The 25,287-nt window shown below is 40.8% G+C and overlaps 2 protein-coding genes across 2 annotated transcripts; both read left to right on the plus strand.

The window, feature by feature from the left end:
• The first annotated feature begins 3,546 nt into the window (after nucleotides 1-3,546).
• LOC123151635 (aspartyl protease family protein At5g10770) lies at nucleotides 3,547-5,389 on the plus strand. The gene is made up of 2 exons (XM_044571315.1): nucleotides 3,547-3,753; nucleotides 3,861-5,389. The coding sequence occupies exons 1-2, from the start codon at nucleotides 3,618-3,620 to the stop codon at nucleotides 5,144-5,146; spliced, it is 1,422 nt and encodes a 473-aa protein (XP_044427250.1). The 5' UTR covers nucleotides 3,547-3,617; the 3' UTR covers nucleotides 5,147-5,389.
• An 11,345-nt stretch (nucleotides 5,390-16,734) lies between these two features.
• On the plus strand, nucleotides 16,735-18,332 carry LOC123147543 (flavonol synthase/flavanone 3-hydroxylase-like). The gene is made up of 4 exons (XM_044566813.1): nucleotides 16,735-16,968; nucleotides 17,064-17,323; nucleotides 17,423-17,753; nucleotides 18,090-18,332. Exons 1-4 carry the CDS (start codon nucleotides 16,735-16,737, stop codon nucleotides 18,330-18,332), a joined length of 1,068 nt encoding a protein of 355 aa, XP_044422748.1.
• The last annotated feature ends 6,955 nt before the right edge of the window (nucleotides 18,333-25,287 follow it).

A 25,287-nucleotide genomic window follows, 5' to 3' on the forward strand; every position in this document is an offset into this window, starting at 1 on the left:
AAACTTCCAAAATGGTCTTTTTATTTTAATTCTATTATTGAGCATTGGGGCTTAAAAGAATTAGATTCGTCAGGGAGGAGCTATACTTGGTCGAATAATCAGGAGGATCCGCTTTTTGCTAAGTTGGACAGAATTTTAGTGAGCTCTCTTTGGGAGCAGCAATTTCCTTTAGTAACTGTCAGAACCTTGGTGAGAGGGGTTTCTGACCATGCAGCGCTTCTATTACATACAGGGATTAAGTCTACTATTAATCGCAAGCCTTTTAAATTTGAGCTATGCTGGCTATCTAGAGAAGAGCTCCCTGATATTGTTAATAAAGTCTGGAGTTCCACTGTTCGTAGAGGTAGTAGTCTTGATTGGTGGCAGGATTTCATGCGGAAATTAAGGAGAACCCTTAAAGGGTGGAACCTTAATGTAGAGGGTAGATATAGGAGAGATAGAGATGAGATTGCCAATAAGCTTGACTTTTTGGATAAGAAAAGTGAGCTCTCTGGAGTTTCAGAAGCTGACTATGTTTTGAGAAATAAGTTGCAGAATGATTTGAATAAGATCCTTAGGGAAGAGGAGATTAAGTGGTACCAGAAGTCTAAAGAAAAAGATATTAAGGAGGGTGATGGTAATACGAAATACTTCATGATTAAGGCTAGCGGTAGGAAGCGTAGGAGTAAAATTTTCAGATTCATACAGGATGAGGGGATCATCCAAGGGGATGAGCAGCTCCTTAAATATGCGACTGATTTTTATAAGAAGCTCTTTGGGCCTGTTGAATTACTTCCCGTCTCCTTAAACATTCCTCTAACTGATATGCTTTCCGATGTGGACAAAAGTAAGTTGGCTAGTAAATTTACTTTGGATGAGATAAAAACGGCTGTTTTTTCTATGAGGCATAATAGAGCAGCCGGTCCCGATGGTATGCATATTGAATTCTTCCAAACCTTTTGGCACCTCATTTGCAATGATTTGTTGAGTCTCTTTCAAGATTTTTATGATGATATGATTGATATTTCTAGGCTAAACTATGGGGTAGTTACATTGTTAGCTAAGGGTCAAGGGGCGGATAGGATTCAGATGTATAGACCTATATGCATGCTCAATGTCCCGTTTAAAATCTTTACCAAAGTCTTAAACAATAGAGCTATGACTACTGCTCACAAGACGATTTCTAAGGTACAATCTGCGTTTATCAAAGGGCGTTATATTTTAGATAATGTCGTTGTTCTCCATGAGACGCTTCACTCACTACATAAGTCTAAATGCGCTGCTGTTATTTTTAAGGTTGATTTTGAGAAAGCTTATGATAAAATTAACTGGGACTTTATGCTTAGTACGCTGAAAATGAAGGGGTTTCCTGATAAATTTATTCATTGGACAAAAGCAGTTATTCATAATGGTAAAGTAGCTATTACTTTAAATGACTTGATTGGCCCCTATTTTGTTACTAGGAAAGGATTGAGGCAGGGGACCCGTTCTCCCCCCTATTGTTTAACCTTGCTGCTGATGTTCTTGCTACCCTGGTTCAAAGGGCGCAAGAACAAGGATTTATTAAAGGAGTTCTGCCTAGATTGTACGAGGGTGGTCTTACTGTCTTACAATACGCTGATGATACGATTTTCTGCTTTGAAGATGACTTAGAAGGGGCTAGAAACCTTAAAGTCATTCTATGCGTGTTTGAGCACTTGACGGGTTTGAAAATCAATTTCTTAAAAAGTGAAATCCACTGCTTTGGTGCCGCTTTATTGAAACAAGAAGAATATGCTCAGATTTTCACTTGTGCGGTCGGGGACTTCCCCTTTACTTATTTAGGCCTTCCTTTACATCTTAAAAAGTTGCATAATGCGCATTGGAAACCAGCTGAAGAGAAAATTGAGAAGAAGGCAGCAACCTGGCAAGGGGGTTTGCTTTCAATGGGTGATAGGATTACCCTCGCTGAGACTTGTATGAGTAATGTTCCTAGCCATTTGCTTTCTTTTTTTAAACTACCTAAAGGTGTAGGCAAGAGAATGGACTTTGTTCGTGCTCGTATGGTTTGGCAAGAAAGGGATGGAGTGAGAAAGTATCACTTAGTCAAGTGGGAGGACGTATGCCAACCTAGAGACCAGGGGGGGTCCGGGGATTACTAATTTGGAGATTAAAAACATCAGCCTCTTATGTAAGTGGTTATGGAGATTAGAGAATGAGGAAGGGGATTGGCAGGAAATGATTAGAGCCAAATATTTGAGTAGGAAAATTCTGGTTCAATGTGAAGCATCTCGGGGTAATTCCCATTTTTGGAATGGGTTGTTGAGTATAAAGGATATCTTCTATTCTTGCTGTCAAAGGGTGGTGGGTGATGGTTGTAAGACGAGATTTTAGGAGGACACATGGCTGGGGAGAAAGCCACTTTTTCAACTTTTCCCCCGCTTGTATAATTTAACTTTCTGTCAACATGTTACTGTTGCTAAAGTCTTTAACCAGGATTTTGATTGTATTAGATTTAGGAGATGTCTTTATGGAGAAACTCTTACAATGTGGAATGAATTACTTGATATGTGTAGTCAGGTTACTCTATCGGAGGAGCCTGACAGAGTTAAATGGCTTTTAACTAAATCTAGATCCTTCTCGGTTAAGTCACTTTATCATTACCTTATAGCTAGAGTTGTTGCTTTTCCTTTTCAACTTCTTTGGAGGTTGAGAATACCTCTAAAAGTAAAAGCGTTTATATGGTTAGTGATCAAAGGGAGGATCCTAACCAAGGATAACTTATCTAGACGAGGATGGAAAGGACCAAATTTCTGCGAGTTTTGTGGCGTTTCTGAGAGCATTGATCATCTATTCTTTTCGTGTTCTTGTGCTAGGTTTTTATGGAATGTGATATGCGGTACACTAGGTAACCCGAAATTACGTTTATCTTTCTTTGATCTTTGTCAAAACTGGATACCATCCTATTCTGGAAAGGATAGGGCTATTGTTTCTATTGGTGCTGCTGCTTTGATATGGACAATTTGGAAAACAAGGAACAAATCCTGTTTTCAACGTGTTTTCCTTTAAAATCCTATCAATGTAATATTTACCCTGTGTTCTTTGTTGGATTCATGGATGATTCTACAGAGAAAAGGTGTGCAAAAAATGCTTAGGGAGGTTTCCAAGAGGCTATCTCGGGTAGAAAATGAAGTCTACAGAAGAACATATGGGTAGAATCCTTCTGCTCTAAGACTGGGTTTTGTGTCTACCTGAAATTGGGTGATTCTGTAGTATGTTAGGCCTATTGTTTTGGCTGATGTGCAAATTGTAAAAGATGTTTAAAAGTCTGTTCTCTCTCCGGTAGTGGGTGATTTGGCATCCTATAGATATGGTTATATGTCTAGGATGTAGGTTGCTTATCAGTTGATGAGGTGATGCATCAAGTCTGATGGAAAAAAGTGGTGTGATGGTTGTATCTAGACTTCTATTTTCTTAATGAAAATGGGGGCCATGTGGCCCTTTTATCGAGAAAAAAAGCTAGTCGTCCTCGCTCACGCGATGTGGTATGCAACACACTCTCCCCTTACATGTTGAGAGCACCAATCATCTATATATAGAGCCAAATCGGAACAACATTTTCAACGTAGTGTTCTGGAGCTAGCTACCAAGAAGCCATAATGTGCTCCCTCGTCGTCATCCTCCTCTTGTCCATTAGTACCTCGGTTGCCCATGGCGCCGGAGCAGGTCGCCAGCGCTACCATGTGGTGGCGAGCAGCCACTTGGAGCCCAAATCCTTCTGCTCCGGCCTCAAGGGTTCGTAACGTACACGCATTCATGCATGCAAATCGATCAATGTCCATGCAGTGGCTCCATAGGTTTCATGGCTAACCCATGCGTGTTTGTTTTTTCTTTGCATGCAGTGGCTCCATCGGCCGAGGGTACGTGGGTGCCGCTGCACCGTCCGTTCGGCCCCTGCTCGCCGTCCGCCGGCAGGGTACCGGTGCCGTCCTTGCTGGAGATGCTCCGGTGGGACCAGGTTCGCACAGAGTATGTCCGGAGGAAGGCCAGCGGCGGGGCGGAGGACGTGCTCAACCCAGCCAAGCCGCACGTGGAGATGTATCAGACGGACTTCAGTCTCCGTTCGCCCTTCGAGGTGGGCTCCGGCTCCGGCAGCTCGGCGCGGATCGACGCCGACGGCGACCCCACGGTCGCGTCCCAGCAGACCATGGCCATCGACACGACCGTGGACGTGCCGTGGATCCAGTGCGCCCCCTGCCCCATCCCCCAGTGCTACCCGCAGCGGGACCCCTTGTTCGACCCCAGCACGTCGAGCACCGCCGCGGCCGTCCGCTGCAGCTCGCCCGCCTGCCGCTCCCTCGGCCCCTACGGCAACGGCTGCTCCAACACGTCCGCCAACGCCGAGTGCCGGTACCTCATCGAGTACAGCGACGACCGCGCCACCGCCGGGACGTACATGACCGACACGCTCACCATCAGCGGCAGCACCACCGTCCGCAACTTCCGGTTCGGGTGCAGCCACGCCGTGCGCGGCAAGTTCAGCGACCTCACCGCCGGGACCATGTCCCTCGGTGGCGGCGCCCAGTCGCTCCTCGCCCAGACGGCCCGCTCCCTGGGCAATGCCTTCTCCTACTGCGTCCCGCCGGCCAGCGCCTCCGGCTTCCTCTCCATCGGCGGGCCAGTGACGACCAACTCCACGACCGTGTTCGCCACCACGCCACTTGTCAGGAGCGCCATCAACCCGAGCCTGTACCTTGTGCGGCTCCAGGGCATCGTCGTGGCGGGGCGCCGGCTCAGGATCCAGCCGGTGGTCTTCTCCGCCGGGGCGGTCATGGACTCGAGCGCCGTCATCACGCAGCTGCCCCCCACCGCATACCGCGCGCTGCGCCGGGCCTTCAGGAGCGCCATGAGGGCGTACCCGAGGAGCGGGGCCACGGGGACCCTGGACACCTGCTACGACTTCCTGGGGCTGACCAACGTGAGGGTGCCCGCCGTGTCCCTGGTGTTCGGCGGCGGCGCCGTGGTGGTGCTCGACCCGCCGGCCGTGATGCTCGGGGGATGCCTCGCCTTCACGGCCACCTCCTCGGACCTGGCTCTCGGCTTCATCGGCAACGTGCAGCAGCAGACGCACGAGGTGCTCTACGACGTCGCCGCTGGGGGTGTCGGCTTCCGCCGTGGCGGCTGTTAGTGTTCGACGGCATAATCCCGTTGCCGTACGTTTGCTTTAGTTGTCTTGCTAGTGAATTAAAGAGCCATGCATCGTGTGCTTGGCCGCTGTATCTCGTTCTCGTAGCGTAGTAGAGGTAGGGTAGCTACCAGGATGAGTTCGTGGGATGGCACGAGCTCCAGGCTTTTATGCATGTGTTGTAACCTGTCATTGAAGGAGACCCATAAATCAGAGAAAATGCTGTAAGCTTTACACAGCGCCAAACCATGTCTCTTGTGAACTCTGGTGCAGCTTGTGGTGCATGAATTTGTGAACATGTGAGCCTCTGGCTTAGACTTACCGTATTCTTACCAGGTTTATGGTATGTGAGGAACAAATTTCGTTGGCCGAGACAAATTTCAGCTTGATTATGGATCGGATTTATTACGAAATCCGAAGTATTTTAGTTGTTTTTTCAGGGCAATGTATTTTAGTTGTTGTGTAACGTGAAAACGGCCTTCATAATTTGCAAGTTCTATATATATTGCCCACTACGAGTTCGAACTCTTGCTTGCCTTGATGCGTTTTCTACTCGGCCTCAGCCCAAAACGGTTTTCCTTTCCTAGGTACCCTAAAGTAAACGGTTTTTTTTTTGGCCGGTACGCTTGACTCGAGTGGAGTTTGCTGGGTTTTTTCCCTCTTGCATGACTCCCTTCTACTAGAGTGCTAGACTTCCTTCTACTAGAGTGCTAGTGGTATCAGGTAATTTTCTCTTTTTCCTTATTTGATTTCTTTTCTCTTTTTGTTGCTATTCCTGTTTCATAGACTTATTGTATTCATGAACATTTGTGATTTTGTTTACCTGGTTTGTGGTATGTGATAAACGTAATTGGTTGGTCGGGGCATATTTCAGCAGTATTATGGAACCAATTTATTACAAAATCAGTGTATTTTAGTTAAACGTGAAAATGGCCTCCCTAATTTGCAAATGCTATGCATCACCTACTGCAAGGTCTAACTCGCGCTTGCTTTATGCGCTCATTAGTGTGCCGGAGCGCACATCAGTTTTATTTCCTTAGTTACCCTAGTGTCACGGTTTTTTTCTAGTACTCTTGCCTTAGGTGGAATTTGCTCGGTTTTTCTCTTGCATGACTTGCTTCTACAATACCTAGTACTTTAAAGTTATTTTCTATATTTGTTTCACTTTTCAGTTTTTACCATTCCTTTTCCCTTCATTTCTTCCTTTTTTTGTTTCATTTCCTTTTTCTTGTGGTTCTTTTTATGTTCATAGTGTCATTCAAAGATGTTCATAGGGTATTTCTAGAGATTCATCATGTACTTGAATTTTTTAAACATTCTTCGTAAAATTTATGCCTTACTTTAAAGAAGTTTTCCGCAAAAAATACTTTAAAGAAGTTCATTGATTGTTTACAAAATATTCAGCGCCTATAAAATTTATTCACCATGTATACAAATTCATTCTTATGGTTTTGTTTTTCCTCTTTTATTTTCCTGTTATCTTACTATTGTTTATATGTAAACTAAATTTCAAATATATATAGTTGTTATAAATAAATTAATATTTTGTTTCAAATGCGTGAACACATTTTGAATTACATGAATATTCTTTTTTAAATGCCTGATTTTTTTCCAAAATAGATTCAACGTGTATTAGAGAAATTCTCATTACGCATTAAATCATTATTACTCATATGAATAAAAAACAATTCATGTTTTTTATAAAGTTACATCTTGTATTAAGAAGTTCTTAGTGTGTTAAAAAATTGTTCGTGAAGCATTTACATTAGGTACCTCATGTATTAAAAAAATTCTTAGTGTGTTAAGAAAATGCTTGTACTATGTTAAAACAAATCTTCAGCGTGTATTAAAAATCCGATCATCGTGTTATTATAAAAGAATACTCATGTCTAAAAAAAATGTTCATCACATAGAATAAAATGATTGTGGTGTGATAAGAAAAAATTCGTCATGTTTTCCAATATGTTCATCGTTTATAAAAATATCATTTAATAATTTATTTCCATCAAGTTCTTAGAAATGTTCCTCATGCATTACCAAAATGTTCATCACATACAATTTTTTAAATGGTAAAAATATCTTTTAGAAATTGCTTGAACTTATTTTTTAAAGTGTCATGAACATTCCACAAAAATGTTGGGAACATTTTTTAGTAGACAAATTTCTTTTATTTTAAGTACATTATTGAATTTTTTGATAAATACAGTAATAATTGGTTAAATACATGATAAAAATAACTAATCACATAATGAAACATTTTTATACATATGATGAATAATTGAAAACTAATTTTTTTATATATTATATAATAACTCTTCTAACACGTTCCATATTTTTTTATTACATTTAAAATGGAAATATAAAGAAGAAGAAGAAGAAGAAGAAGAAGAAGAAGAAGAAGAAGAAGGAGAAGAAGAAGAAGAAGAAGAAGAAGAAGAAGAAGAAGAAGAAGAAGAAGAAGAAGAAGAAGAAGTTAGAAGCAGGTAGGAAATAAAAATAGATTTTTTTGAGGGCAAGGAAATAAAAATAGATAGCCTATGGTATTATAGGCTGGTCCATTTTGTGGCGCTCGAGGCAACACAACGTTCAGTCTTGCAATTGGCGAGATATAGGAGGTCCTATCATCCAAGCATAGACTAGACTTAATTCATGTTGCTGCATGCTATGTATTGCATGTTGCAATCAATAATGTGTCGTGGAGAATAGCTCGCTTCATGAATTCCAATGTTGTCAGACCCATTAACGTATGTGCTTTTTATTTTAATATGATCATTCATTTTTTCCTTCTTATAAGGAAAACGTAAATATTTTTGACAACACTATCATGTGATTACAAAATGATTAATATTAAAAAAATTGGTTCTATAAAATAGTGTTAAGAATTATTTGAACAACTTTGATTCTCTATGTTTAAAAATGTTCACCATGTATTCAAATAATGCTCAGCTTTTATTGAAAACCACTTGCCTATTATTTAACCATTGTTCAAAAATGTGTCGTTAATTTGGGTCGTTAATTTTTTAAAGATGTATATGGAAAATGTTCAGTAAAGTTCAGCTTTGATTTTTAAAATGGTCATGGAGTGTTTTTGAAATATTAATCTTTTTGTAAAATATAGTTCAACTTGTATTAAAAAGTCTTCATCTTGTACGAAAAAATTATGTAACACACATTTTGAAATAGTGTGTATTGAAATAATGTCTAGCTTGTATGTAAAAAATATCCATCTTGTATACGGGACTGTGGGAGTATAAAATATCATATATATTTTTCTAAAAAATTGAAAGATGAAGAAGTACAAGTAAAAAAATAGAAAGAAAATCATAGAAAAAAAAGATTTCCAGAAAAACACCATCTGAAGCACAGGAATGGAAACCCCACGTCAGGCTAGGACGAAAAACATCCAGAACGAATAGGCTCCACTGGAAATGAAATTACCACAGAAATAACCTTCTAGCGCCACACGCTAATGGTCCTAGGCCCATGCTGGAAATCATGCTGGCTGTCACTCGCTACGTATCGCAGTAAGCAATAGCAATTGTGCCTTCATGTTACACCCCATCCACCTTGAGAGGGAGTCACCAAGGGCCAAATTAAGTAGGTCATCCACTTGCATAGTCCATTAACATATGTGTTTTTATAAAATATATATTATAATTGTTAAAAAGAAAAGATACTTTCCCAAATCAGTTTAACAAGAGCATGCATGTAAAACCACTTTTAAGAGTTATGAAAATATATTAATATGGTTAGTAAATTTGTTTTTCTAGAGTAATTAAATGTTTATTTTTTCCGTGCAAAAAATGAAATGTTTATTTTACTAGCGGAAAATATCCCATAGGATCACAAAATACTTAGTGCCATACATATGTTTCCTATTAATATGCAAATGTGCATGTGTTTCCAACAAGTGTTAGTGTCTATCAAGGAAACAGTTCGTATAATTCCATAGAGATGTTAATGATTTGAAATAAATGTCATGTGCCACAGAAAAATATTAATTTCACTAAAAAATTAAATATAAAATAAACAATGAAAACGTAAATAAAAGGAACAATTAATATAAAGAAATAGAATAAGGAGAAGAAAAGAGAAGAGGGGATAGAGGAAAATAACTTTAAAGAAACCGAAAACAAAAACAAGAATAGAAGAAAGAATGAATAAAACACAAATTGGCTCGTGAAATAGGAAAATGCTATCCAGGCCAAGTGTTGGTCAGGTTTATAAACTCCCGGTCATGCTCTCCCGAATTTGTTGCACTGTGCAGGCACGCCATGCCAGGTCCTCGGTCGTACATGACTAAGACCCTCATTGCCTCTCAACAACTACTGGCCTTCAGGGATGCTGAGAGCAATGGACAGTGTAGGAAACGGTTGATGTTGCAATCTGTTGTGGTACCCTTGTATGCTTTTTTTTGCAGAAAATCCGAAGACCATAAATTAAATCAAAATAGCCTTTACAAAATTTTTTGTGCAATAATAAGAAATCATCGGCATGTCCAGGAAGAAATAAATGGCAACTTCCTTCTGCATCCGGCAACGGTGCGCCGTGAGCATAGCTCGTTGCCGCCTCTGGGCCTTCGTCTTACCGGAGCGACCTTGGATATCTAGGAGTTTGTAGGAGCAACATCTAGAAACTTCTGGATGTAACTGAAGAAAACGACGACAGCAATATGTGAAGACCGCTGTTTTGGAGAAGCTATCACCCAGGAAGGCCAGGCGATAATCTAAACTCTGGCAAAATGGAGGAGGGATACAAAAACATCCAAAGTTCCCTAAAGGAGGCATATCTGGCTCAGCTTCATCATATGAAGGCGTAGTTGGGAAACAAAAACACGCCCAACACCGTCCTCCCCAGGACACTGCCACTAGTAGAAAAAGGGTCAAACGTGAAGCACATTAGTGCCGGTTTGATTTTGGCCCGGTACTAATGGTACCATTAGTGCCGGTTCGAACGGATTTGCATTAATGCCGGTTCGTGTTGAACCTTTAGTACCGGTTCGTGCCACGAACCGGTACTAAAGGGGTGGTGGCAGGCTGGCGTCAGGCCGGGGCCCCACGATCACCTTTAGTACCGGTTCGTGGCATGAACCGGTACTAAAGGTCTAACCTTTGTACCGGTTCGTGCCATGAACCAGTACTAAAGGGGTCTGACATATAGTACCGGTTTGTGACACAAACCGACACTATAGGGTAATTTTCAAACTCTAACCCCCCCCCCCCCCCCCCGGTGTGTCGCCATTTCAGTTCTGAAAAAATCAAAAGAAAATGATAAAAATTTCAAAAAATAAAATCCTTCGAGAGGTAGTTATATTACTACATCTACTAGTTAGGAAAATTTGAAAACTACAATTTGGACATGTTTTGCAAAAAGTGTAGGCAAAATGTAAAACGACTATAACTTTTTTAAAAAATTCAGCACGAAAATCCGCACCCGATGGAAACGGCCTACGGCCTGTTTGGAATTTTTTAGAATCCTCAAATTCCAAAAGGAAAAAAAGATATGGTCAAATTTTAGTTTTTTTAAAAAATTTTGGTTAAATCTGGTCAAACTACTTATTCAAGAAGTATTAATGTTACTACATAATTATTCAAGAATATTAGTGTTACTAAATAATTATTTCAATTTTTTGAATTTTGGTCAAATCTGGTCAAACTATGGTCAAACTGTGTTCAAACTATGGTCAAATTTATTCAAGAAATATTAGCGTTACTAAATAATTACCGTTTTTTAGAATAATAGTTTCAAACTCAAACGGTGAAATGTGTGACTTCATGCTCAAGCTAAACTCCTGAGGGTTAATAGGATTGACATCTTACTATTGTCAGGAAAACAACAAGTGCAGACTCGGAAACGAAGGAGAATAGAACCCGAAAGTTAAGCGTGCTCGGGCTAGAGTAGTGAGAGGGATGGGTGACCGGTTGGGAAGTTAGATGATTTGGAATGAGTGATCCACACTTGAGCAGTTAAGAGAGGTGATTAGAGACTAAATCATCAAATAATTCAAAAAAATTAAAAATAAAAAAATCAATTTTTTTTTCAAAAATTTCAAAAAAAATGGGCGCGAGCTCGCCGGTTCGTGCCGAACCGGTACTAAAGGGGGGGGGGGGCTTTAGTGCCCACCCTTTAGTGCCGGTTATGGAACCGGCGCTAAAGGCCCTTACGAACCGGCGCTAAAACTCCGTTTTCTACTAGTGTGCAGTCGTGTGCAAATGCTAATCATACTATACCTAATGCATGGCGATTGACACTGTCCTCTTACTCCTCCACACCCCTCCATGGAAGCACATCGACATGTGGAAAGCAAAGAAAATATATTCCCAACGCCGCTGCTTGTCCCAACTTCACCAACAACGAACCGGGCACACAAATTTGGAAAAATAGATTGTGCCAAGTTTAATTGTAATCAGTTGGAAGAATAAAGAAGAATTACTGCATTTAATAACTGTTTTTTTCTTTCTCTTTTTGCTTCTAGTCATTGCTATTTGACTCAGACATTTTCTTAAAAGGTCTTAGGCGGCTCGAGAGCTGAAGAAGCCGTCACCTCCTGGTCACCATTAGCTAGCAAGACCTAAAAACGATCTGTTACTAAGCCGTGTATGAACGTGAACTCTCATTTGCATGCATGGAGATCGGCCGGGCATGCAGGTTGTGGTTTATACGAACGATGTTAGGGCGTTCTAATAAATTAAAAAAATTCCAATCAATATTACAAGATACATCATGAAATATAATCTTATATGTATTTTTCCCTAGTAATGTAGAGGTTGATTTTTGTATAATCAATTTGGTCACGTTTTATCAGATTTGACGTGAGACAGAATCTATATACACTGGTCAGTATATTGACGCGAAATAGAAAGCATAGTACTATTGTATAGTAATGATCAGGTGCGAAAACGATAAAGGCACCAAAAACAGCACGTTCGGAAGCTACCGTCGAACAGCGTAGTTAGTTGATGAGCAGAAGATGATAGGGACATTATAGTTGAAAAATCTAAGCTCTGATTTGACACGCAACTCTTCCAGCAGTCGGCGGCTCTTGTAAGCTCTAATTTGACACGTAACTCTTCCGCTAGTTACCTTGAACGCGACTATACATGAGACGACGGCCTGGCTGCTTACCCCGCACGAGGAATGTGTTTCTCGTTCAGAATCAATTAATCATACATGCAATGCAAACTAAATGGTAGAGTTCAGGATTAACAGGAAACTACAATGTCAACACCACTATAGAGGTCATACTGTTGACAGATACAATATTGCACATAATTATTCAAGAGATTTAGTCTGTTAAGGAAAGCGTACGACCAGTTAATTTTAGTTAGTTTGGCTAGAAGAATACCCATTCCCTCTGTTCTAAGTAAGCAAAAAGTCTCACCTCCCACTCTTCTCATTGGGAATTGTGCACGAACACGTTGGTGTGATACCTTCTAACAGGCTTAGGATTTGTGAACGAGCCATGTAATCTTTTTATCGGACGGTTGTTCTTGGAACCTTTTTTCCTGTGAAACTTTTACTCCCTGGAGGGAGTACAACATTTGCTACAGTATTTTTCTAAAGATGGTTGTTTGCACTGACTAATGGAGAGGACTGACCTCCTTTAAGAAAAGAAAACGTACGTCGGCACAATATCTTTGTGTCGTGTCACATTGGATTTGTGCTTTCAAGAAGAGGAGCGAAATTACGCCTTGTTTGTGAGGAACTTGTGATAAACAGGGATATTAGGAACAAGACTCAACAACTAACCATTAGAACACCGTATTGCTTTTTGAAGTGGTGTACATTATCTGATGGTTTTTACTGTGATGAATAAAAAAAGTGGTGCCCTTCCCTAATTAACGGCAAGTCCAGTACATGTATGTGTTTCATACCTGATTTGGCTCTAAACAACTTCATCCTGGCTGGCACTGAGCGTAGCTCTGAGGTCATGTTTCTTATGCCAGTCCATCCGAGTTCAAGTTATAGACTTGGCACATGTGCTTAGCTTTTTCAAATTTATGCCAGGCATTCTAGCGATGTTAATTCCATGCGAGACAATGTTTCCATCGACTACGAGGCACCTGTGATGAATATGTCAATCTCAACATCTACACTCATTCTCGTGGATGTGCTCGTAGGGCTATGATGTTCGTTCAGGTGTTCATAGAAAGGGTGTACGCGGTTGTTTCTGAGCGGTTGTGTTGGTACTAGAAAATTAAGGACCAGCGACGACCTCATGTCTCTAAAGCAAGTTTTGGGATCAAGGGTACATACAAATGTGCCTTTAACAACAAGCTAACCTGGCTGACTACCTATTATAAATTACAAAAGTCTTTATCTTAGCACTAGGACAATAAAATGTGCATGACATTTAATTAACCAATAAGGCATGGCATATTACTAACAATTGTATACAGAGAACTCCTATTGACAACACAAATCCTATATACCTAATTAAGAGAGCGATTCCAACTACTTACTTATTTATCTCAATATGCACGCATGCCACATCATCATACAATTATGAATGGGATAAGACCACTTCAACATGCAACCATGCATGGAAGGAAATCCACCACTGCATGCAACCATGCATGGAAAACATTTATCATCCTATAATTCTACTTATATTCAATAAATATTTTAGAACTATACATAATCAACTATAATAAGTCATATGTATTATGAATTTTGGTGCATGCATTATTAATCTAAATATTTATATTCCACACAATCAAATCATATTGAAATATATTACAATTGATTTCGGTAGTGACACACAAGGTATCATCGACTAGTATACATATGGTGGGGTCTCTTTTTGGTGGTCAACGATTGTTGACAACACAAATCCTATATGTGACCCCATTTAAATGTAGATGCAAGAAATCTACATCATTAAACGCGTGCAACCAATCCACTTTTCACTTTCTACCATCCATGACATGCAACCCCTCCACGTCATCAAGCGCACATGCAATCGTTCCACTTTCCACTTTCAATTTTTAGAACATGCAAGATATACATATCATTAACCACATGCAAGCCCTCCACATAATTGTTTTTCCAATAATAAATTACTAAACTTGAATCTCACAAGAGAAAGATGACACGCATCAACTGTCGATTTACCTATAGGTTTTCTACCGCCGCATGGTAAGAATATGGTGTGGTATTATTATCATATGTTCTGAATTTATTTATCATAATTTCATTGCTATAAAACATCGAGCGCGCATGAAATCATTTCACTTTTTATTTTCCAATTTCCACAATACATGCAAGCGATACACATCATTAAGCACATGCAAGCCCTCCACATAATTATTTTTATTTTATTTTTCAGCAACAAATAAGTGAACTTGAATGTCACAAGGCAATATAGCATATGCATGCGCCCTCCATTTACGTATAGGTTTTCCACCGTCGTATATGGTGCAGTTATATTATCATACATTCTAGTTTTATTTGTGATAATTTCAATGCTATATATTTCCATAGCAATGCTCCGGTTGTTATCTAGTAGCATATAGATAGCGAGATCTCTTCTTGGTGGCCGGCGGCTAGTTGTTGACAAATAGTACATACATAGTATACGGCTAGCGAAATCTCATCTTTGGGGTCAACCATGTGCAACGTCAAAGTGTCGAACTGACTAGGAAAGTCATCCAAGGCAGCAGTACACACATAGTTTTGGGATCTACCTCTCCATTATCCTCTCAACCATCCATGGCCCCAACAAAAATAAGAGGGTGTATATTGTCGGCCCTAAGTTGCAACGATCGAAACATATGTGACATAATATGAGTAGCATGTCCATTGCCAACCAGTACTCCCTGCTCTCCGCTGTGCAGAAGACTTTGATGTTGACTAGCGTGTCGACAGATTTAGAGCTTAGCAGTGGTCAGAGAGATTAGGGATGGATGTCATACATGGTGGAAAATAAAAATGGCGGTGCGGAAGGGTCGATACAGAGATAGACGGTCATCGTAGGTGAGAAGGTGGCCGTGAGGCATATTGGTTTTTTAATTTTTAAAATTTAAACGAAGTCAAAATTTGGCATGGTTTCATTATATGATCTCTAGAGGATGTAGTCAAAATTTGAGAAAGTTTAGAAAAGGTTATGGCATACACTACTTAGAAACCAGACCATCTTCAAGGAAGAATCTTGGTTTTGAGATGGAACGAGTCAGGTTTGAACGCGAAGGGACTACTGCTTTCGTCGATTAACCTTAATTTTTTATGCACTTAAAATGTACCATTACATGTTCCATGTCATAGTTTGGTATTTTTCAAATTTAAAAAACCAGTAAGATCCATGTTTGGGGGTCGAGTCTCTTCACACCATGATGTTTGGAGTTACACTTTCTTTTCTTGTATAAGGCCTGAGCATAGGCTCAAGAACACCAATATAATTTTTCAAGCCAATTTGCCCAACTTCTTCATCCACTTGGAGTCCACATTTTAATTACGTGAGTTAAATGCCTAGAAATGCACTAAATGTCTTAAATATAACATTTTTTTAGTAAAACATCCCTAGTTTCTCCCACATTGAACATGTTACATTGTGTTACTAATACCAAATTTTGGCATTTGTTTTGAACCATTTTCTCATTTTAAGTCATGAATTGCATTTCTAGCTATTTACCAAATAATACCCAATTTCGAACTACATGTTTACAAAAACTGAACTGTAAATTCAAATAAAATCCATATTTAGTTACTTATATATATTTCTATCTCCCTCCAAAAAAAGAACTTATAACTAAAAAGTTTTCTATTGAAAATCCAAATGCATACATGCATTTTATTTCTTTTTAATTGTTTGCCGAGTGTCTTATAAAAAACACTCTAGCCTACTGCCGATAGTTTTTGTTTGATGAGTATAACACTCAACAATGCACCTGTTTGCCTAGTTTCATTTTCTACAAGTATTTTGTCTGGGACACTCGTTTGCCGAGGTGTTCAAGCAAACGATGCGACACTTGGCAAACAAGGTTTTTCCAGTAGTGATTGGCCCCAAACCTGCTACCCTGCATGTTGTTGTTTTCACCATTGGTCTCTTTTTCTCCATAGTGCGTTCCCTGATTTTGTTAAATGCTTAACATGTGTTGACTAGTATTGCTCCAATAGTCTATATAAGCGAAGTTGTGTCTTGTGGCATTTCCACGCTGAGGCTGCATACTAGTTGTAGAGCAGCAAGTTGTGACCGCAGCAGTTGATCGAAGCTCCATCTCTGGTATCTCCAATTGATTAAAGGTAACTTTGTTTCACAGTTCATCATCCATGATCTCCAATATTTTCTCAGTTGTTCCATGCATCAGTTGTAGATGAGAAAATCCATGAACTTTAATGTTGCCTCGCAAACTGTGTGCAAATCATACCTAGATCCTAGGTCCTAGGCTAAGCACCTGATTTCTAACCGGCTCCGCTTGCAACCTAGTACGTGATTGTGGCCTTATTAGTTAACAAAGACATAGCTTTTTGTTTATATAGCACAAAAGGTTTTCATCTCATTATATATCGGCAAAGAAGGGACCCAGGGTTATTGAGTCTTTTATAAATGTACAACATTCCAGATTCTTCTGTTTGCTAGTGCAAGTGCTACTATGGGAAGCACAGGGGCAGCTAGAACCATGCCAGTGCAGGAGCTTGCTGGAGCCCTTGGCACACCCGACGTGCCAGCACCGTACATCGTGCGCACGCACAAGGACCAACAACTCTCCTCGGCGGTTGTAGCGCCGGTCCCTGTCATCGACCACGGCCGCCTTCTACAGAAGGACGACAGCGCCGACGAAGCTGCGAAGCTCCGGTCAGCGATCGAGTCCTGGGGCCTCTTCATGGTAAGTAATATTCCAATGAGTCGGTAGTGCACCACCATTTCGGAACAAGATCAAAGCATGCATGTCTACCTCGCTTCACATGTATGTTCCTCCAGGTCAGTAACCACGGCGTAGACGCCGCGGTGATAGAGAGCATGAGAGCCGTGTCGAGGGAGTTTTTCCGGCAGCCGCTCGAAGAGAAGCAAAGATACAGTAACCTGATCTGCGGCGAGCAGTTCCAGTCAGAGGGGTACGGGAACGACTGGGTGAGCTCGCCGGACCAGACCCGGGACTGGACCGACCGCCTCTACCTCAAGGTGGAGCCCGAAGACGAGCGGCGCATTGCCCTCTGGCCAGAGCATCCTGAAAACTTCAGGTGACCGATCTCATAGAGTGATGTCGACTTACACAAATTTTCCTATTGGAAGGAAGGTTTGTTGAAGGATCATTAAAACATGTATTGTTTTGTTTGCAGGGATGCTCTGCACGAGTTCACCAAGAAATGTGGGAAATTGAAGGACGAACTGCTCCGGGCAATGGGGAAGCTGTTGGAGCTTGACGATGATGACTACTTCGTGGACCAGCTTGGGGAGAAGGCTCTTACTAACGCCAGATGCAGCTACTACCCAGAGTGTCCAAGGCCAGAGCTCGTGTTCGGCCTCAAGCCCCACTCCGATGGAACCGTTGTTACTGTCCTAATGGTCGACGACAGCGTCGGTGGCCTGCAAGTTCTCAAAGATGGAGTTTGGTGGGATGTACCTGTGGTACCTCAGACACTGTTGATCCTTATAGGAGATCAAATAGAGGTACGCTTATAGAAATATAATTTCTAGCTTGAAATAGTTATTGTTAGTAATATTTATTTATTTGAACCTTATGGATGTACATAGTTTTCCATTTCTCAGTGGTCAAAATTGTGATGTTCAATACGTTTAATGATGATACATATTTACGCCATGTATAAATTACATCTTAGCCTGATCGTAGCATATCAAATATTCAAGTCTATTCTACCGTGTCCAAAATATAACAGTCAAAAGTTACATGTCCGGGATCTCAAAGTACCAAATCGTCAACATTGTGTGCTTTTGCCAGAAGATTCTAAGCTCTTGGACTGATGTAGTTACAAATTTGTGACACAGATAATGAGCAATGGGATATTTAAGAGCCCTGTGCATAGGGTAATCACAAATGCAAAGAAAGAGAGGCTATCAGTGGCTCTAGACTACTCTGTTGATCCTGAGAGAGAAATCGAGCCATCGCCTCAATTGGTCAATGAGAAGAGACCTGCGTTGTACAGAAAAGTGAAGGTCAAGGACTACATTGCCACTTATTACAATCATTTTTTTCAAGGGGAAATGGTGATCGATACGATTAAGATATAACTAAGTATGGCATGATGGGTTTCTTGAAAAAGAATGTGGCCAAAACAAATGATTGTATCATGTATCTTTATATGTCAAGTGTATTTACTCTCTTTGTTCAACAACACATGTTGTGTCAGCTTTGTGTATGGTCTACATGCTAATAAACTATGAATGTTGTGATATTGTTCATGGATTTATATAAAATTATGGGATGATAGTATTTTTAATACGCCAATTTTCACTCTGTTTTTATTGGTTTTATTTGTTGTTCTTAATTTTGGTGGTATTTTAGTTTGGATTTCTTTTGGGTTCAACAAAATTTGGTAACCGGGTGTCGTTAAGGCTACACACATCCCGTCTCCAACCCATGACACCACACATGGCCCAAAATCAAGATCATATCCGTCCAGGAAATTAAGTATTTTTCCTATTAAAGGGCATTTTTTTAGAGACACCGATTACAACATTGTTGCACACATGCACACACTAACACCACCACACAAGGCACTTACACAACTTTTACTGAAGACCGGGTCGAAGTAGCAGAGCTTGAAGATTGATGAAGTAACCACTGACGACTCGCTATTGACGGGAAGGTTGCCTCCCACTAAATTAATAACCCGCAGTAATGAGACACCAAAGCGTCAAATCTGGGGTTTGATCTTTCACCATTACAAACAAAACCATCTATATCCTAGATGAAAATTTTCAAGAAAATTCATGGAGCTCCCTGCACCCATACAAAACCAAGATATGCAGACTCCATACTTCAACCATTCCTTTGGAAAATTAACTTTCTCTTATTAATCCCAAAAATTATCAACACCATATTTCTACTCCTCCACTCCAGACGAGTCCTGGGAAATTTAATCGAAGGCTCTAGGGGTGCCTAGAGCTGGATGCTCTGGCCAGGATCGACCAACTCTTTTTCCATTTCTACACAACAAAACATTTCGACCTACATTCACATGTGCCAATTGTTGCATCGGCCCATAGATCATTGTCTCCCTAACATTTCCCATTCCCGAAAGGCAAATCCATGTTGTCACAGATGGCTCGACTAATTGTTAGATCGCCTTGCTTGGTACATTCGTATTAAACCCATTTTAGTCGTACACATTACCTTAACTCGTTTGTTTCCCCTGACAGAATCCCTTCCTCTTCTATTGTTCCTATCTCTAATCATGAGACATTCTCGTCTGCTTGGGTTTTTTAAGTAGCTATCTCATCATCCAATCTTCCATGTCAATGTTTCATGTGATTTGCAGAAGCAGGAATTCATATCGTCGAACGAGGGTGTATTTTGAGATAGGAAGACGGGATGACCAGCCAACCTCAATAAAAAAATAGCTAGAGGAGGCACGAATTACAATGGTCATTGGTGTAATTGATTGAAGTAAAGTACATGATGTCAAGTTCTCCATAGGGATTGAAGTATAGTTGTTATACAAATTCTTAAAGCCAAGCGATACTAGGACAGAGTGATTGATCGACAGTAATTAACAACAAAGGTAAAAGAAAATTATCCAGAAAGGTAACAACAAAGGAAATAGTCAACATCACAGAGTAATGAAGAAGTGCAAGCTATTTGTTTATAAAGGTTAATTATTCACTCATAATGTAGCGTCAAGCAGATACAGAGCATGACTAGATATCAGTAAGTTTTATGGGACCAAAGCTATCCCTATATTGAGAGAAGTAAAATAGCAACATGTAAAGGTTTAGAGAAGCTCATACAAGAGCAAATTAAAAGAAATATTAATCATTATTTTTATTATTCTTTTCAACTATAACGACACGAATAAATAGGCCAAACAACTAGGAGCCGGAATTACTCAGTACCAGGGAATAAACTGTAGCTAAACTTCAAAGTTCAAACTAAATAGAAATAATTTGTACCAAAATTTTGAGTGGTACTCGACATTACTAAGAACTGAAACAGACAGGAGAAGCAAGAGTTAAGGATATGCAGATAGTGAAGCAAAGCTCGGGAACTTCAAATAGAGAAGCAAAGATTACATGATTCCAAAGTTGGAAATCAGTCACCTAGCTAGTTGACAGGGAGGTACATAATCAATCGAAGCTGAAGCAGGGACAAGAAGGAGAAGTGTATCTGCTGCCGGCAGGTCACTTCCATGGATCATGAACTGGGTCTCCGCTCCGCTCTTGACTTCCCAACAGCCATCGTCTCCACTCTCTTTTCTCTCCCCATCCAACAACCCCCTCTCGATCCTTCCCCTTCCCGCCTCACGCCAACGTCATGATCATGTTTTCTTACTTAATTCATCGACTTATCACTGGCCTGCTGCGCTTACTTTGGTAGTGCTTTGAGCTTTACGCCTAGAGTCCATATTCTGTCTACTTGATCAATATTTGGATTTGGGCCGAAGATTTTTTGGGGGGACAAGGCGATTGTGCCCTTCCTGTCTAGTGAGACCCCCTCTGTGATCCCAAGAGCTATGTTTCGCATTAAGCGAGATGGTAGCAGCTCTTGTTGAAAGATTTTCTCGTCTCCTGTTGCAACAGGGCCGGCCCATTTTTCTTTTCGATCGCTGCCAGGCGAAGTTCGCTTGCGAGCGGTCGATCGTTTCGCTTGTTCAACTCTATCTTACTATTCTCCTTTGCTTTTTTGTTTCTTCTCCGGTTTTCTCCGCATTTTAGTTTTTTGCCTTTGTTTTTCTAGTTTTCTCCGTTTCTTTTCTTTTTTTTGGTTTCTTTTGTTTCTTTACTTTTTTCTTCTCCTGTTTTTTGTTTTCTTTTCATTCCTTTTACATCTGTTTCTTCGGTTTTATTTTTATTTTTATTTTTACTTTGATTTATTTTGTTTCTTTTTTGTTTTCTGTATTTCTTTTCGTTTTCATTCTACATTTCTGGTATATGTCAACAACATTTTTATAATGCACGTTTAATATTTTTCTAGTATAAACCATTTTTTCTATACACATTTTAATCATTTTGAAATACTTGATTAACATTTTTTCAAATACAAGATTTACATTTTCTGAATACACAGTGAACATTTTTCTATATGTTCTAAAGAGTTTTTAAATGTTTGATTAATTGTCTCCAAATAAAGCAATTTAAAATTTTGAATTCATGGTGAACATTTTGTCTGTACACATTTAACATTTTCCAAATGCTTCATTAACAGTTTTCAAACACTTGTTCAACATTCTATCAAATGCTTGATTAAAAGTTTTATATGCATCATCATTTTTATTTACCATTTTTTAATACATGGGCAACATTTTACCGGAGTACCGGGAGGTTACCGGACCCCCCCCCCCCCCCGGGACTTAATGGGCCTTAGTGGGCCTTGGTGGAAGAGAGGAGAGGCGGCCAGGGCAAGGGCCGCGGCCCCTCCCCCCTAGTTCGAATAGGACAAGGAGAAGGGGGCGGCGCCCCCCCCCCTTCCTTCTTCTCATCCACCTCTTTCCCCTCTCTCTCCTAGTCAAACAAGGAAAAGGGGGGAGTCCTACTCCCGGTAGGAGTAGGACTCCTCCTGGCGCGCCCCTCTCTAGGCCGGCCGCACCCTCCCCCCTTGCTCCTTTATATACGGGGGCAGGGGCACCCCAGAGACACAACAATTGATTTGTTTGATCTTTTAGCCGTGTGCAGTGCCCCCTCCACCATAGTCCACCTTGATAATACTGTAGTGGTGCTTAGGCGAAGCCCTGCGTCGGTAGAACATCATCATCATCACCACGCCGTCGTGCTGACGAAACTCTCCCTCAACACTCGGCTGGATCGGAGTTCGAGGGACATCATCGGGCTGAACGTGTGCTGAACTCGGAGGTGCCATGCGTTCGGTACTTGATCGGTCGGATCGTGAAGACGTACGACTACATCAACCGCGTTGTGCTAACGCTTCCGCTTTCGGTCTACGAGGGTACGTGGACAACACTCTCCCCTCTCGTTGCTATGCATCACTATGATCTTGCGTGTGCGTAGGGAAAATTTTGAAATTACTACGTTACCCAATAGTGGTATCAGAGCCTGGTTTTATGCGTAGATATCATATGCACGAGTAGAACACAAGTGAGTTATGGGCAATATAAGTCATACTGCTTACCAGCATGTCATACTTTGGTTCGGCGGTATTGTTGGATGAAGCGGCCCGAACCGACATTACGCGTACACTTACGCGAGACTGGTTCTACCGACGTGCTTTGCACATAGGTGGCTGGCGGGTGTCAGTTTCTCCAACTTTAGTTGAACCGAGTCCTTGCGAAGGTTAAAACAACATCAACTTGACAAACTATCATTGTGGTTTTGATGCGTAGGTAAGAATGGTTCTTGCTAAGTCCATAGCAGCCACGTAAAACTTGCAAACAAAGTAGAGGGCGTCTAACTTGTTTTTGCAGGGCATGTTGTGATGTGATATGGTCAAGACATGATGCTAAATTTTATTGTATGAGATGATCATGTTTTGTAACCGAGTTATCGGCAACTGGCAGGAGCCATATGGTTGTCGCTTTATTGTATGCAATGCAATTGCCCTGTAATGCTTTACTTTATTACTAAGCGGTAGCGATAGTCGTAGAAGCATAAGATTGGCGAGACAACAATGATGCTACGATGGAGATCAATGTGTCGCGCCGGTGACGATGGTGATCATGACGGTGCTTCGAAGATGGAGATCACAAGCACAAGATGATGATGGCCATATCATATCACTTATATTCATTGCATGCGATGTTTATCTTTTATGCATCTTATCTTGCTTTGATTGACGGTAGCATTATAAGATGATCTCTCACTAAATTTCAAGATAAAAGTGTTCTCCCTGAGTATGCACCGTTGCCAAAGTTCGTCGTGCCCAGACACCACGTGATGATCGGGTGTGATAAGCTCTACGTCCATCTACAACGGGTGCAAGCCAGTTTTGCACACGCAGAATACTCAGGTTAAACTTGACGAGCCTAGGATATGCAGATATGGCCTCGGAACACTGAGACTGAAAGGTCGAGCGTGAATCATATAGTAGATATGATCAACATAGTGATGTTCACCATTGAAAACTACTGCATTTTACGTGATGATCGGTTATGGTTTAGTTGATTTGGATCACGTGATCACTTAGAAGATTAGAGGGATGTCTTTCTAAGTGGGAGTTCTTAGGTAATATGATTAATTGAACTTAAATTTATCATGAACTTAGTACCTGATAGTATCTTGCTTGTCTATGTTGATTGTAGATAGATGGCCCGTGCTGTTGTTTCGTTAAATTTTAATGCGTTCCTTGAGAAAGCAAAGTTGAAAGATGATGGTAGCAATTACACGGACTGGGTCCGTAACTTGAGGATTATCCTCATTGCTGCACAGAATAGTTACGTCCTGGAAGCACCGCTAGGTGTACCACCTGCGCCAGCAACTGCAGACATTGTGAATGCCTGGCAGTCACGTGTTGATGACTACTCGATAGTTCAGTGTGCCATGCTTTACGGCTTAGAACCGGGACTTTAACGACGTTTTGAATGTCATGGAGCATATGAGATGTTCCAGGAGTTGAAGTTAATATTCCAAAAGAATGCCCGGATTGTGAGATATGAAGTCTCCAATAAGTTCTATAGCTGCAAGATGGAGGAGAATAGTTCTGTCAGTGAGCATATACTCAAGATGTCTGGATACTGCAATCACTTGATTCAACTGGGAGTTAATCTTCTGGATGATAGCATCACTGACAGAATTCTCCAATCACTGCCACCAAGCTACAAGAGCTTCATGATGAACTATAATATGCAAGGGATGGATAAGACGATTCCCGAGCTCTTCACAATGATAAAGGCAGCGGAGGTAGAAATCAAGAAGGAGCATCAAGTGTTGATGGTCAATAAGACCACCAGTTTCAAGAAAAAGGGCAAAGGGAAGAAGAAGGGCAACTTCAAGAAGAACAACAAGCAAGTTGCTTCTCAGGAGAAGAAACCCAAGTCTGGACCTAAGCCTGAGACTGAGTGCTTCTACTGAAAGCATACTGGTTACTGGAAGCGGAACTGCCCCAAGTATTTGTCGGATAAGAAGGATGGCAAGGTGAACAAAGGTATATGTGATATACATGTTATTGATGTGTACCTTACTAGAGCTCACAATAGCACTTGGGTATTTGATACTGGTTCTGTTGCTAATATTTGCAACTCGAAACAGGGACTATGGATTAAGCAAACACTGGCCAAGGACGAGGTGACGATGCGCGTGGGAAATGGTTCCAAAGTCGATGTGATCGCGGTCAGCACGCTACCTCTACATCTACCTTCGAGATTAGTTTTAGACCTAAATAATTGTTATTTGGTGCCAGCGTTGAGCATGAACATTATATCTGGATCTTCTTTGATGCGAGACTGTTATTCATCTAAATCAGAGAATAATGGTTGTTCTATTTATATGAGTAATATCTTTTATGGTCATGCACCCTTGAAGAGTGGTCTATTTTTGATGAATCTCGATAGTAGTGATGCACATATTCATAATGTTGAAGCCAAAAGATGCAGAGTTGATAATGATAGTGCAACTTATTTGTGGCACTGCCATTTAGGTCATATCGGTGTAAAGCGCATGAAGAAACTCCATACTGATGGACTTTTGGAACCACTTGATTATAAATCACTTGGTACTTGCGAACCGTGCCTCATGGGCAAGATGACTAAAACGCCGTTCTCCGGAACTATGGAGACAGCAACAGATTTGTTGGAAATCATACATACAGATGTATGTGGTCCGATGAATGTTGAGGCTCGTGGCGGATATCGTTATTTTCTCACCTTCACAGATGATTTAAGCAGATATGGGTATATCTACTTAATGAAGCATAAGTCTGAAACGTTTGAAAAGTTCAAAAAAATTCAGAGTGAAGTTGAAAATCATCGTAACAAGAAAATAAAGTTTTTATGATCTGATCGTGGAGGAGAATATTTGAGTTACGAGTTTGGTCTATATTTGAAACAATGCGGAATAGTTTAGCAACTCACACCATCCG

This window comes from Triticum aestivum, chromosome 7A (assembly GCF_018294505.1).
Source record: "Triticum aestivum cultivar Chinese Spring chromosome 7A, IWGSC CS RefSeq v2.1, whole genome shotgun sequence".
Taxonomy (NCBI): domain Eukaryota; kingdom Viridiplantae; phylum Streptophyta; class Magnoliopsida; order Poales; family Poaceae; genus Triticum; species Triticum aestivum.